The following is a 12,875-nucleotide window of genomic DNA, read 5'->3' as shown; positions in this document are numbered from 1 at the left end:
CAATAAACTCACTCGTAAATTATCTTTCAAATGGATATGAAAAAACATGCCACCTGGCAGTCTCCAGCGCATCTGCATCCCGTAAGGAGTCTTGAGTTTCATGCAATGTTCAATCTTTACTTTCAGTGTCTTTGGAATCAATGAGATTAACTGCAAAACATAATTATTCAAAACATCTCCTTTGATTGCTCCATCAAAGAATATATGCGACTCGATTTGACGCTTTGATTTTTCCCGAGCACAGTCAATGTCATGAAGCGAATGGAGCAGCTGCTCCATTTCTTGTTCAATTTCATGATACATTGTCGTACAGATATACACGCACGTCTTGTCGACTAGTTCTCTCTGCTTGACCTGATAGTCATCTGTGATTTCATTGCGTCGGTTCAACAGAAGATGCTGCTCCAGAAGCACACCTACAATAAATATGAATAAATCAGAATAAATAAATGGGACTGTATTGTGTATATGTTGCAGGTTAAATTGGTTTTCAGGTTAAATCCTTTTCCGGCCTAGCTACAATGCGGGACACTTAGCACAATTCTGGGCCAAATGACTGCTAGCCCCCCTTCTCCCCAAACAATGTTGAGAATTGACCATCTCGCACACTAAGATCAGGGCATACATGTTTGTCAACATTGCTTGGGGGAGGCGGGGGGGGGGGGTGGTTAAGAAATAAACAAGAAGTTGAACAGTGCAAAACCCATTTTTAGATGTACGAAAAGGTTATTTGGTATTTATATATAATTAAGAGATCGCCTTAATCAACAAGTGTCCCAAGTATTTTTTACCTCCATTGTAGTTTAATCAGTTTAATCAACCTGAAGATAACAATCTATTGCACTTCTTTTTAATGAATTCAAGTTATTTTATATCCTTTTAAACGGATTTAACATAAGAACAGATTTAACCTGCAACGTGTACACATCTGCAGTCATCCAAACATACATGTATAACATACAGTGTACATGTACATTTCTTGCACACTGCACTCTGAATCAAAATGAAGGTCAAGTGTAGTAATAAGGCGATAGACAATTTTTGTATTAATAAGTCAGGCTGCAATCAGAGTCACAGGTAGTTGAATGCATTCATCATGTCATTATGTACATAACTGTGTTATATATAGAGGATATTACATGGTTGCACGGAGATATGAAATTTATCTTTGAGTGTTCAAATCGATATCTCACGCGTTCGCTGCACTCACACGTAAGGTATCCATGTGAACATGAGAAGATTTATTTTGTATATCCAAGCAACCATGCTGCAATAATTTCTGTTTATTACATAAACCTGCTAATTACAATGTTTTTGACCATTTCCGAAGATTTCCAACCATTTTCCGAAGATTTGCAAAATGTTGTCTGAAGGTCATATGAATGTTTCCAAACATTTTCCGAACTTTTCCGAAAATTTCCTATTAAGATATCCAAAGATTGCCAAGGAAGATCCGAAGATGTTTCGACTTAATATAGATTTACTTTGGCTCATTCAGCATTGAAACAGGGCAAACTTGTCAGACAACGTTTCGAAATCAAAATCTTCACATGTGAACATAACATGTTATTCTCACAGGTGAAGATATCATTTTTTCGCGCGAAAGATTTCCTGGTATTTCACTGATGTTTATATAATTAATAAACATATTTCCCTTACCATTATATGTTGGCATCCAAAACAAGCTGGACTCTTTGGCCATGACGAAATCTTGCCCCTTAAACACATAATAACCGACAGAAAGAAATTGTGCAAACAAGAAACACCCTGCAGTGACATAAAGTAGAACCTTTCCATCACCAATAGCAAAATGAAGAACATCATTATCAGCGCTGTGCTTAGTCAAAACAAGTGCTAGTGATATGGGTGTGGCAAAAAACATTGGAGATGCAAATGCAAGGAATTGCATACATATTGAACAGGCCAGTATTGCCAGCATGCATCCAATAAAGCTTGTAAATATCTGAGCCATGAAGTAAGGAAATGCGTAGTGGTCTACAGTGAAATCTTCAAATCCCTTTGATAACTTTGTCAAGTCTGCTATGTTGTAGAAATGACAAAATAAAGCTGCCACGAATGGAATCATCAAAAGTTTGCAAAAGCTGGTTATGACTGCTGCCTTCCCACGTGCGGATTTTGAACTGGTAGCGACATCAAGTATTGTTTCCCCTCGAGGTAGTGTCACAGACACACCACTCAACTCAACCTGCACAGGTGACTGACTGGTGGAATGGTCAAGACCTGGAGGTGGTTGGTCTGCGACTGGTTCAGTGGATACCTTAAACACTTTGGGGCACCATGCCAATGAAATGCACAACAGTGCTATTGGAATACCCCAAACCACAGCATAAGGTGATTTCTTTTCGTGATGTATCTGAAAACAATAGAACATGATGTTTTATAAAGCATGCTAGAAAATATATACTCAATGGCAAGGAGTTACAATGTACATGATCAGTAGGTATTTCAAAATTAAACAATTAGATTAGTTACCTCAATTAAACGCCACAGTGTTTATTAAATTTTTAGCCTTTCTGATGTGGCATTTATTCAAGGGCGGTGTTTATTCGAGAGCGGTGTTTGTTTCAAAATCATATTTCTTATATCGCTTTAAACAATTATCATATAATGGTAAATCATTTGTAAATATTATGTAAAACAGAACTTTAGTAACATGTTTAAAGTTCCAATGTCTCGCTTTTTTGCTAAGATTGTGCAAGGATGGTGTAGATTACCGAGTTGTATCATACTTGTTTTGTTGTTGTTGTTGTTGCTTATAATCCTAAAATAAACGCTGCATTCTTCTAATTGGGTGCAGCGTTTATTCGAGGGCAGCGTTTATTGGTTATATTATTGCTTCCATCTGCGGCATTTAATCGAGGGCTGCGTTTATTTGGGGGGGGGGGGTGTTTAATCGAGTAAATACCGTATGTAAAAATCAGTACTGGAAAATTCTTCTCTATTGTCATATTGTCCATATATCCAATCAATCAATCAATCAATCAATCAATCAATCAATCAAATCAATTTATATACCTAGGTGTCAAACCTGCTTTAGCCAAGGAAATGATCATCCACTTTAAACTGGGGACACTTCAGTATAATGATATTGATAAAATTACCGGCTCTAATAAAACTAAAGATAAAATTGCATATATTTACAAAAGGTACCTAACAATCACTTCTAGGTATTAATTAAATTGGCTTAATTATTGCGCTTTTCAGTGAAATGCGAACTCTGAAATTTAATCCTCAACCAACGGTTTACGCTTTTCGCTGCCGTCAATCATCTTTGCGGACCTCTCGGGAAACAGACGCTCACTTCACCTGGGTCAAAAGGTCACGTCTCTCGACTGTGATTGGTAGATTTCGATCCATTTTGTTTGTTTCTGTTTTTCATGGTTCGCTAGCTGTTGCCATAATCATGATTGACGGCAGCGAAAAACGCAATCATTAGTTGGATTTTGAATTTTAGAGTTCGCATTTCTACTGAAAACGGCAATAAGGTAAAATATACAGTCCTGATAAAATATGCTAAAACTAGTTTTAAAAAAGAAAAACTTACATGTACATCCCATTAAAAAGCCTTAATACGTTACCAACACTTTAGTAAACTCCTGCTCCCCAACCACCCCTCCCTGTTTCCAGGTAATACAATGCCACTCACTACTCACCAAAACCATAAGAACTGCAACTCCTGCAATCTCCAGGATCAGTGCAAGATTAAACATAATGAATTTTTGCCAGGAGTACTGTTCCTGGCAGATTCTTTGTTTATAAACTTGCCACAGTACTGGGACCATGAACACTCCATTCATCATAATTATACGCAAATCAGGTGAAATGTCGGTTTGCAGCAAGATAACAACTGTGAAAAAACACAGGCCGAAGACTTCAAGCAGACCAAAAATTAAACCCTGGAATCAAGTAGAAGGGAAAAAATTAATTGAATATTGACTTTTTTTACCTTGAAAAAACAAAAGCAATGGTTTTTGGTATCTGGATGGTTTCATTTAATACAGCTGCTTTCAGTGTTACATACATAGCAGCTCTTTGAAATGAGCCAATTAAAACCAATGCATACTGTTTGGTGTTTTTTACGTGCAAATGAGCCCACAAATTTAGAAGATAATGCTAGTGGGCTGTGATTGGTGGATTTTGATCCTTCTTGTTTGATGACCTTGTTGAAAGATGGATGTTAAAAGACTGTATTGCTATGCACAATTAACACAGAAAAGTGCAGCTCCATATTATAAAGAAATTGGTTTTATTTTAAAACGCAAAGCAACTTTCAAAGAAAGGTATAAATTAAAGTATCACATTTTTTTGTTGATTAACATTTTACTTGAAATTGAATTTCAGAAGTAGATTAAACATGTCGTAGTGATTCGATCCAGGAGGGGAGGGGGGCTTATTTACTTTTGGCACCTCAAGGGTGGGTGCTTATTCTAGACAAGGTGCTTATTTGGGACAGGGCGCTTATTTAATGTTTTGAGAAACAACCAAATGTTCAAAACAAAACTTGACTTAAAATCCAATAAAAGTGCATGTTGGTATAAGTTGGAAATCTAGTAATAGTGGCCCAGCCTTGCCAAAAACACACTATACTAGTCATAAAAATTGTTAAAAATTAGTGTGGCTATTTGAATAGGGGCGCTTATTAGAATGGGGGCACTAATTGGAATAGGGGCACTTACTGACAAAAACACATTCGAAGGGGGCACTTTTTCGGAAGGGGGCGCTTATTGGAAGGTGGACACTAAATCAAAACATTACGGTAAAACACATTTACTTTACACTTAACAACTCAACCTTTGACTTGTAAAAAGCATGGTGGCCTAATGGTTAGCACACCAGACTCTGTATTGAGCATTTTGGGATGCTACTCCATCGCAGGGAACCAGGGTTACCCCCCCAGCATTATGTCACCGGTACCCATTTATACACCTGGGTGGAGAGAGGCACTATGAGAGTAAAGTGTCTTGCCCAAGAACACAACACAATGACCCCGGCCAGGCCTCGAACCCGGCCCGCTCGATCCAGAGTCCGGCACACTAACCATTAAGTCATCACGCCTCCCACATTTACGTTTTCATGCTATGTAAATATTGATAAGCTTTGTCGTTTTGTGTTGTTTACATTTTAGTCATTTTTAGTTGACATTATCAAACACTGGATTACACTCCAGCTTGTAAATTATCCCTATAAAGGGATATTAGAACTGAAGTGTTTCCGGCTAGTCACATTCTCATTTTGTTATGTAATTAACAATTATCCTGCGAAATCGCGCGGAATATCACCTGATACTTAGCCGACGAGGCCGTAGACCAAGTGGGCTAAAATCGAACGATATTCCGCAAGATTGAGCAGGATATTATATTATTCAACAAATTGTCAAGGAAAGGCGTTATGCAGATAGAAAAACTGTCATTATGCAGCGCTTCACAAGATTTCGGACGAATCTTTGCAACCTACATATATCGCGGGATATCTGTTATGTACGGATGACAGATAATATCAACATTTTTACCATACATGTATATGGGCAGCACGTGCATGTGGAGAATAATAATGTTTGCTATGTGCTAGTCACGTTTTTGTTATGTAATATTGTTTTACATGATCTGCTAAGTGTTGACAGGTTTTAATTACAAACACTCGCCATCAAAATGCAAGTGTCCCAGGAAGTGTTGAAGTATTCGTCTTTCCTTTCAGTGACATATTCATCACCTACAGGGAAAAGTTTTCCCTAGTGGAGTTTACGATAACTGACTAAAAGATCCACAGAGTGAAATTAAGCCCAACTACAATACTCCTATGCAATTTAGTTGCAAAAACCACAGGTATTGCTTGCATGTATTTCTTTTGGAGACCATATTTGGCCATTGGTGGGGGGTGGGGAGGGGGAATCAAACTTCCTTAGAGTAATAGATAGGGGATTTATAAAGAGGGGCTTGAGCTTGTATGTCTGTAATAATGTGATCACACTCACACTCACTCAGAGCTAAGGGAGGCAACTGATATTTCCGGCTAATAAAGATTTCGCTCACTTGCTCAAAGACTCACTCCACCCTGAAAAGACTCCAGAATAGGATTGATATCAGGCTCTTACATGTAATAATTTGTATGTACATGAAAAGTATAACGATCGTTTTCAGAATGCAAATGAAACATAACAGCGAGTATTCTTCCTCGATTTCCTGGTAAACATCACTGGTTGAGGAAGGAAATCAGTGGTTTGCCCATCCTCGGAGACCCAGGGGCAGTTAGTGGGGGCGACGGGCAGCTTATCGGGACAACGGGATTTTCGGGCGAAAGTTTACAACATAGAGCGTAACAGCCCCTGGGCACTTTGTCTTACCGAACCAGTTCCAGAAGCGTTTGAACTCCTTCCTCTTGATTGGCCACAAAAATATTTTTGTGGCCAATCAGCGAGGTTGACCAGAAAAGCGACTCTGACGTCTTCTTACACGAAGTTGTTTTCCTCATAGACTCGTCGTTGTTGTTAATAGCCCGTCCATCGGATGATACTACGTGGGTCTCAGATAAAAAAGCAAAACAAAAACAAAACAACGAGGCCTGGGAATATGTTAAATGTAGCATAGCGCAAGGAAACCAAAAGTTTTTAAAGCTATACGCGAGAATACGCGAGCACCTCTTGTTTATAAGTTTTGTTTTTGTTATTTAAATATCCAACAAATTAAACAAAAACCCTTTGTTTTAACTGTCAAGCTGGCAACAAAATAACAATAGGTGATGACAGCGATATCTTCGCTAACGCGTGGCCCGTGCAGTGAAGTACCCAGACCGTGGCAAGTTCCAGAAGTCGGGCAACGACCGAGAAAAATAATAAGAGTTGTTGTTTACTCGAATATAACTATTAAAAAGCGCGCAACTAACAGTGTAGAACTGGCAGTCGTCTAAGGCTTATTTTTTTCTGAGACTCTCCATGTAATAGCATCCGATTAATGGGCAGAGCATCCACGACAAGTCTATGAGGAAAACAACTTCATGTAAGAAGACATCAGAGTCGCTTTTCTGGTCAACCTCGCTGATTGGCCACAAAAATATTTTTGTGGCCAATCAAGAGGAAGGAGTTCAAACGCTTCTGGAACTGGTTCGGTAAGACAAAGTGCCCAGGGGCTGTTACACTCTATGTTGTAAACTTTCGCCCGAAAATCCCGTTGTCCCGATAAGCTGCCCGTCGCCCCCACTAACTGCCCCTGGGTCTCCGAGGATGTGGTTTGCCAGGAAATCAAGGAAGAATGCACACCGCTTCTTTTCATAAGAAAAGTATATGTAACATAATTACACAAACTGATCTTGCACGAGTATTCACGACAGCTAGCTTCGACCCTTTCTGTTACTGAGTATTGTATGTTCTTTCACTGTTAGTTTTGAGAATTTGGAGGTAATATAAATGCCCCTTAATTGGCTGATCACTTATTCTTATCGACGGCTAATTGCTCAGTAACCAGTTGATCTTGTAATGGATCAAGTGCAATCTCGATTATTAATTAATGCGCGCTGCGGAGTATAAAGACTACCAGTATTTGCTAAAACTTTAATGAAACTTGGTGTATAATCACTTAATTTCATATTTTAAAAATGCTTACCACAATGATAGCTTTCTTGCATGGCCACCGATGACTTTTTCGTAGAAGACTTGACCAACAAGATTTCAGGAACGAAAAACCCTCCGGGATCATCAAAACTAGCACTATCATAATGAAGAGAGTTTCTTGATTCTGCTTTGCATCTTTCTTCTGTGAATCAGTGGGTTTTGCAAACGATGCCATTGACAACAAGGAAACTTTGCTGGCGACGAGACATGTTAGCACGGAAGCAAAGAGGAAGATTCCAACAACGCACTTCGCAACAGACAGCCAAACCGAAGACCTCGAATCTCGCTGCTTCTCCTTGTGGATCTTTGCAGTCTGTTTGACCGTATACTCAATGTTCTGAGAGGTTTCTGCAGTCTGAGATCGCTCAGAAGCACTCATTGTGCTGCTTCCAACAAAAGCTGCCCCTTCGGGTATTGACTTCACCGAACAATCATTCTTTTGTGTCGTTTCACGTTTGCAGAATATTCTAGGAAAAGCAGGAAGCGAGCCCGCGAACGGGGGCGGGTGGTCAGGCTGCCGTGAAATTTGAGCTTTCAATCGCTTTCAATTCAATCGCCATTTCAACTCGATGTTTGGAGCCTGTGGTGCCATCTCTTGGTTGACTGATTCCGGTTTCTTCCGAAAACTTCCGACTGCGTTCAGTTCGGAACCAGGAGACACGACATGATCTGTTTTTCGCGGGTGTAAACAATTTTATGTTAATGAGGAGGGGATAGGACAGTCAACTGCTCCCGCTTTCTCCCCGCCCCGCTTCCGCGACGAGCTTTCCTGGAAATAGTCACGCAACGCTCCTGTCGATAGAGTTACTTGAGCGGAGTAAGCTCGCTTTGAAATCACGCGCGAGTGACCGCGCGAAATTCATTTGACGTCCGTGCGTCGAAGAATGGTGACGCCACATTTCAGGCGCGCTGCAGGTGAGACAAGTCGCTCGTTCCGCCACGGTCCTCCGCCATTTTGATTTTCAAGCCCGCGCGCGCCCTCCGTTTTTCGTCTCCTGCGAATCAAATGAGCGACTTGGAGCAAGTCTAGGCCAGAGCCTGCATCCGTTCTCATCAGGGGGAAAGAAAGTCGGCACTTTTCTTTGACGGAATAGCCACGCAGGCTAGGCAGTGCCTGGAAACGGTGCAAATCTGTGTCAATCAGGCCGCTGCTTAGAAAGACGTCACGTCATAACAAGGGAAAATTTTGTCACGGTTGACATTAAACAACCAATCATTGGTGAATCATTGGAGTTTTTTAATTACTTTTGCTAGTTGATCATCGTTAAATCACTGTTTGTTGTTTTGATGTCCGGCAAACTTCAAAGGAGAAAAAAAATGCAAATAGTAGTGTGTTTTGTGCAGGGTAAGACCAAAACCATTCTTGACCCCCCAAAAAAACTACAGTTCCTCGTCCACATGGGAAGTCAACAACAGTCTTCTTCGGAGTGTTCTGACAGCTTTTTGAGAGATGATTTCAGTATTTCCTCGCGAAGTAGTAGATGACTTCATCGGAAACAGTAATTTTCGCGGGGAAGGCATAGCTAAAATTAACTTTACTTGTGAAAACGCTGTTGCACAAATATATGGAAGATACACGCTCCGGGTAATGGGTTCTAGGACATGTCAAATACCTACTATACCCTTTTTATATACCTCTAGCCTGCAAAAGATACCCAAAGGTTTCCCTCTCTGGAGAAGCAACCCCGTCCATTATAGGGAGTTCCCCTGGGAGGTACAGTTTACGTAAAGCCTGGTTTCCATATGATCGCAGACGATCGCAATGGATCGCAGAGGATCGCAGAATTGTAGGTTCTGCGATCTGCGATCATATGGAAACACACTTTTGCGATCGATCGCACACGATCGCAGACGATCGCAGAAAATAGAACCAAGTTCTATTCCCTGCGATCGTCTGCGATCGTTGCGATCATATGGAAACACAATTGCGATCGACTGCGATCAGTTGCGATCAAAATTTATCCCATAATATTGATAATCGATCCCATCATTCAACACTTCTGCGATCGTCTGAGATCTTTTGCGATCATATGGAAACAGTTCACTCTTCGATCTTTGCGATCACACGGTTCGGTAAATTTCTGTGATTTTGCGATCGTCTACGATCCACTGCGATCGTCTGCGATCATATGGAAACCAGGCTTAATCAGTCTTCTTACTAGAATAGTACAGACAATGTCGAGACAATAAGGGAGACTACTTTGTAAAAGCCCGCGAGGGTTTCCTTAGTCTTCCTCCCTAATGCAGATTGTAACAGAAAAATATGCATGCTGTATTATTCTATTATGGGAAATAAAGTCAATTCAATTCAATTCAATTCAATGGCCTAAGATGATTTCCAGTCCGTACTGCGCAGACTCGGGGTTTGTTTACGTTTTTGTTTTGAATTCGTTGAAACGTTACACTTCGGTGACAGCATACATGACGTTTTTGAGTCCGCCATTACAGTTCGTTTCGTTCAAGAAGTTCCGATGAGCTAAAACGTCGGTTTGAAATAGCGTCAAGGTTCTTCTACTCGTTATTATTTGTTCTGCAAGGATATCTGGCGTTAATAATGAAGAAAAAGGTAAGTTTGTCGCGGAATTTTTAGTTTTGCTTGTAAACATTCCCTTCGTGTGGGCTCACATAAACATTGCAGCCGAGATTGCGCAGTACGGACTGGAATTCATCTTTTAGTGGTACTATGATCAAAATTTTACCTTCCCTTTTCTCTTCAGTTTTTGAAAGTACTTACATTAAATAGTAACCTTGCCAAATTTTAAGTTCAAATTCGAATTGGAAGACCACTTATTTCACGCGTAAACTTCGGCTTTGGATTGCCGCCATTACAAGATTCAAAAATGTCCGAGGACCAAATAGAAATCTGGAACTAGTTGGGGCGAGAGCATGCTGACGTCATATGCGCATCAACAAAATGGCTTCTTCGAAGGCTGGAGTGACCGATCTGGAAAAACATTGGTTTTCTTTTTAATCTGTAGTGATGTAGAAGCCGTATCTACTGCGCAAATGTTTTTTAAACATACTTCAAGGCATCTCCAGGTCACTTTTGCACAACATAGTGGCAGAAAACATTTCAAGAGGCGAAATTTCGTGACATCTTAACTCGCCCGAACCACGCAAGATGAATAATAGATCGTCTGATAACTTTGAGGGAAACTTGTACTCTTGGAAATGCTTTATAGATATTTCTCCCTGCAACCATTGTGAGGTTAAATTCTTCAACTATCCAAGGGAAGTGAATAGAATAGAACGCTTCGAATTATCTACAGTGAGTTTACTGTATTTGCTCCTTTTTAGAAGCAAAACATTGGGTGAGTGGCGTAATTTACTTCTGTTGCTCAAGCTCTCGTGTTCTGGAATAGTCATTTTTAAATTTATTGTAAATACTTCATGTCAAAAAGGTAATTTTTGGGCAAATCGGCCTGTATGTTCCTGAATTATATCCTCTATTGTACAAATAAACTTAAATAAATTCGCACGAGGCGATACATTATGCAGATAATTTATGTGAAAGTACATACAGAGGATGCAAAGCTTAGCAATATATATCTTTAAATTACTGATTAAATGTACTGAAAATGTTTCCATTGTAGTCCTCTGTATACACTGTAGTCTTAATAAACTCACCAGCACGTCTTCAGTGTTGGTCACTTGTTTATTTCTGCCATGCAATATAAAACACTACAGTAGGACTGTACTTCATTGTGCACTTATAGTATTCATTAACATTTTTTGAGAAGTAATCTCAGGATAGAACAGTGTTAGCCTGTCTCAGAGACATACATGCTATCCGGATTTTACTCAGTATATCTTTATTATATTTAAGTACAACAGGGGCCATGAGCTATAATTATGACCTGTGCCAATCAGTCATGCTGTGTGCAACAGAGCACTGTTGAAATCCTAGCTACTCTTTATTTTAAGTTTGCAATATATTTATTTTTGGCATGCTCTTTTTGTTCATAAGTTGAGAATGTAGTAGCCAACAATAAATCATGTGAATGTCATTGTGCTCTGTTCTTGGGCAAGACTACTCTCATGTTGCCTCCTCTCCAAGTGTAGAATGGGAACTGGCAAATTGATGGTGTGACGAGGGCATGCAAGTCTAGTTGCTTGGTGGGCAACTAGACTTGCATGCAGACCTTGCCTTTTTGTAACAAGGGGGCAATTTTGAGGTCACACAGGACCCTTGCAACCATTATATATGTATTTATTTAAAGAGTATACACGAACTGCGAAGCCGACAACAAATACAGTCAAACCTGTACCATAAAAAAAAAATGTTGCATAGCAATGGGGTAGTTGTTTTGATTTAGGTGCGGTGACCTAATGGTCAGTGCGCAAGACTCTTAATCAAGCTGTTCAGGTGTGAGTCCAGACCAGTGTCATTACATGTTTGTGGGGGGAGTGGGGAGGTTAAACCTGTGATGCAATTGTACTTCCATCTCATCCAGGTTGCTTAATCCTACTTAAACTAAGATATGCTTTGGCCTGATGGGCAAGCAGGCTTGCATGCAGACTTTGCCTTTTTGCATCAAGGGAGCAATTTATTTAGGGTGGTATACGGAGCTGGCTTGTTTACAGTCACGTTAAGTTGACACAAGATTAGTCCCAAAATTGAACTCTCAATTACATACACATACTGCAGATGCACAATGTACTGCCAGTGATATTCTCTAGAAAGAGCCACTGTCATATTGCATATGATACCATAAAAAAATATTTTCTTGAGTAGATGCCAGACCCCGACTCAACGCAGGTTTCATTTAAATGCCGGTTCAAAACTGGAAACGTTTGATCAAGGTCCCAGTGTTTGTTTGAGGTCCAGGTGTTTCTGTTTATGAACTTAAAACTTTATACCCTTAATATTATTTTACTTGTTCCCATGTTGTGCATATATTGTTTGAGTTATTTTTATCATCAAAAAATCACGGGGCCAAGAGGAAAACAAATAGGTGAAATGAATAAGAAAAACTACTCCTACCCAGTTTTGCTGCTACTTGTGGGACAGTTTCATAACATAATCAGTAAAATAGAGTGACGGACTCTATACAGCATTCAAATGGTTTTCTTATTTTAAGAAACAGGAATACTGAATGCTGGCTGAAGCTGGATGTCTGAAGTGTTATTACCCATTAAAACACTTAGTTTTAAAACGGTTTATTACCTGTATTGTAGTCAAGGAAGGTAAAACTGTATAAAACTCAAGGAGCTAAATCCATTGATCACCTGCACCATCTTGTTGACTTTA

General features: G+C 39.8%; 1 protein-coding gene across 1 annotated transcript in view; it reads right to left on the bottom strand.

Moving 5' to 3' along the window:
- The window catches only part of LOC144644770 (uncharacterized), a 32,634-nt gene extending 24,525 nt beyond the window's left edge, over positions 1-8,109 (bottom strand). The window contains exons 1-4 of the mRNA XM_078504296.1: positions 7,617-8,109; positions 3,675-3,917; positions 1,660-2,374; positions 13-416 (exon numbers count right to left, since the gene is read on the bottom strand). Coding sequence (XP_078360422.1) covers positions 13-416; positions 1,660-2,374; positions 3,675-3,917; positions 7,617-8,003 — 1,749 coding nt within the window. The 5' untranslated portion in view covers positions 8,004-8,109. The remainder of the gene's footprint in view (positions 1-12; positions 417-1,659; positions 2,375-3,674; positions 3,918-7,616) is intronic.
- Positions 8,110-12,875: the final 4,766 nt, after the last annotated feature.

The sequence above is a fragment of the Oculina patagonica genome, chromosome 2, assembly GCF_052425735.1.
Source record: "Oculina patagonica isolate OP01 chromosome 2, crgOcupat, whole genome shotgun sequence".
Taxonomy (NCBI): Eukaryota; Metazoa; Cnidaria; class Anthozoa; order Scleractinia; family Oculinidae; genus Oculina; species Oculina patagonica.
Note: the sequence above shows the minus strand (reverse complement) of the source record. Positions and strands in the feature narration are given on the sequence as shown.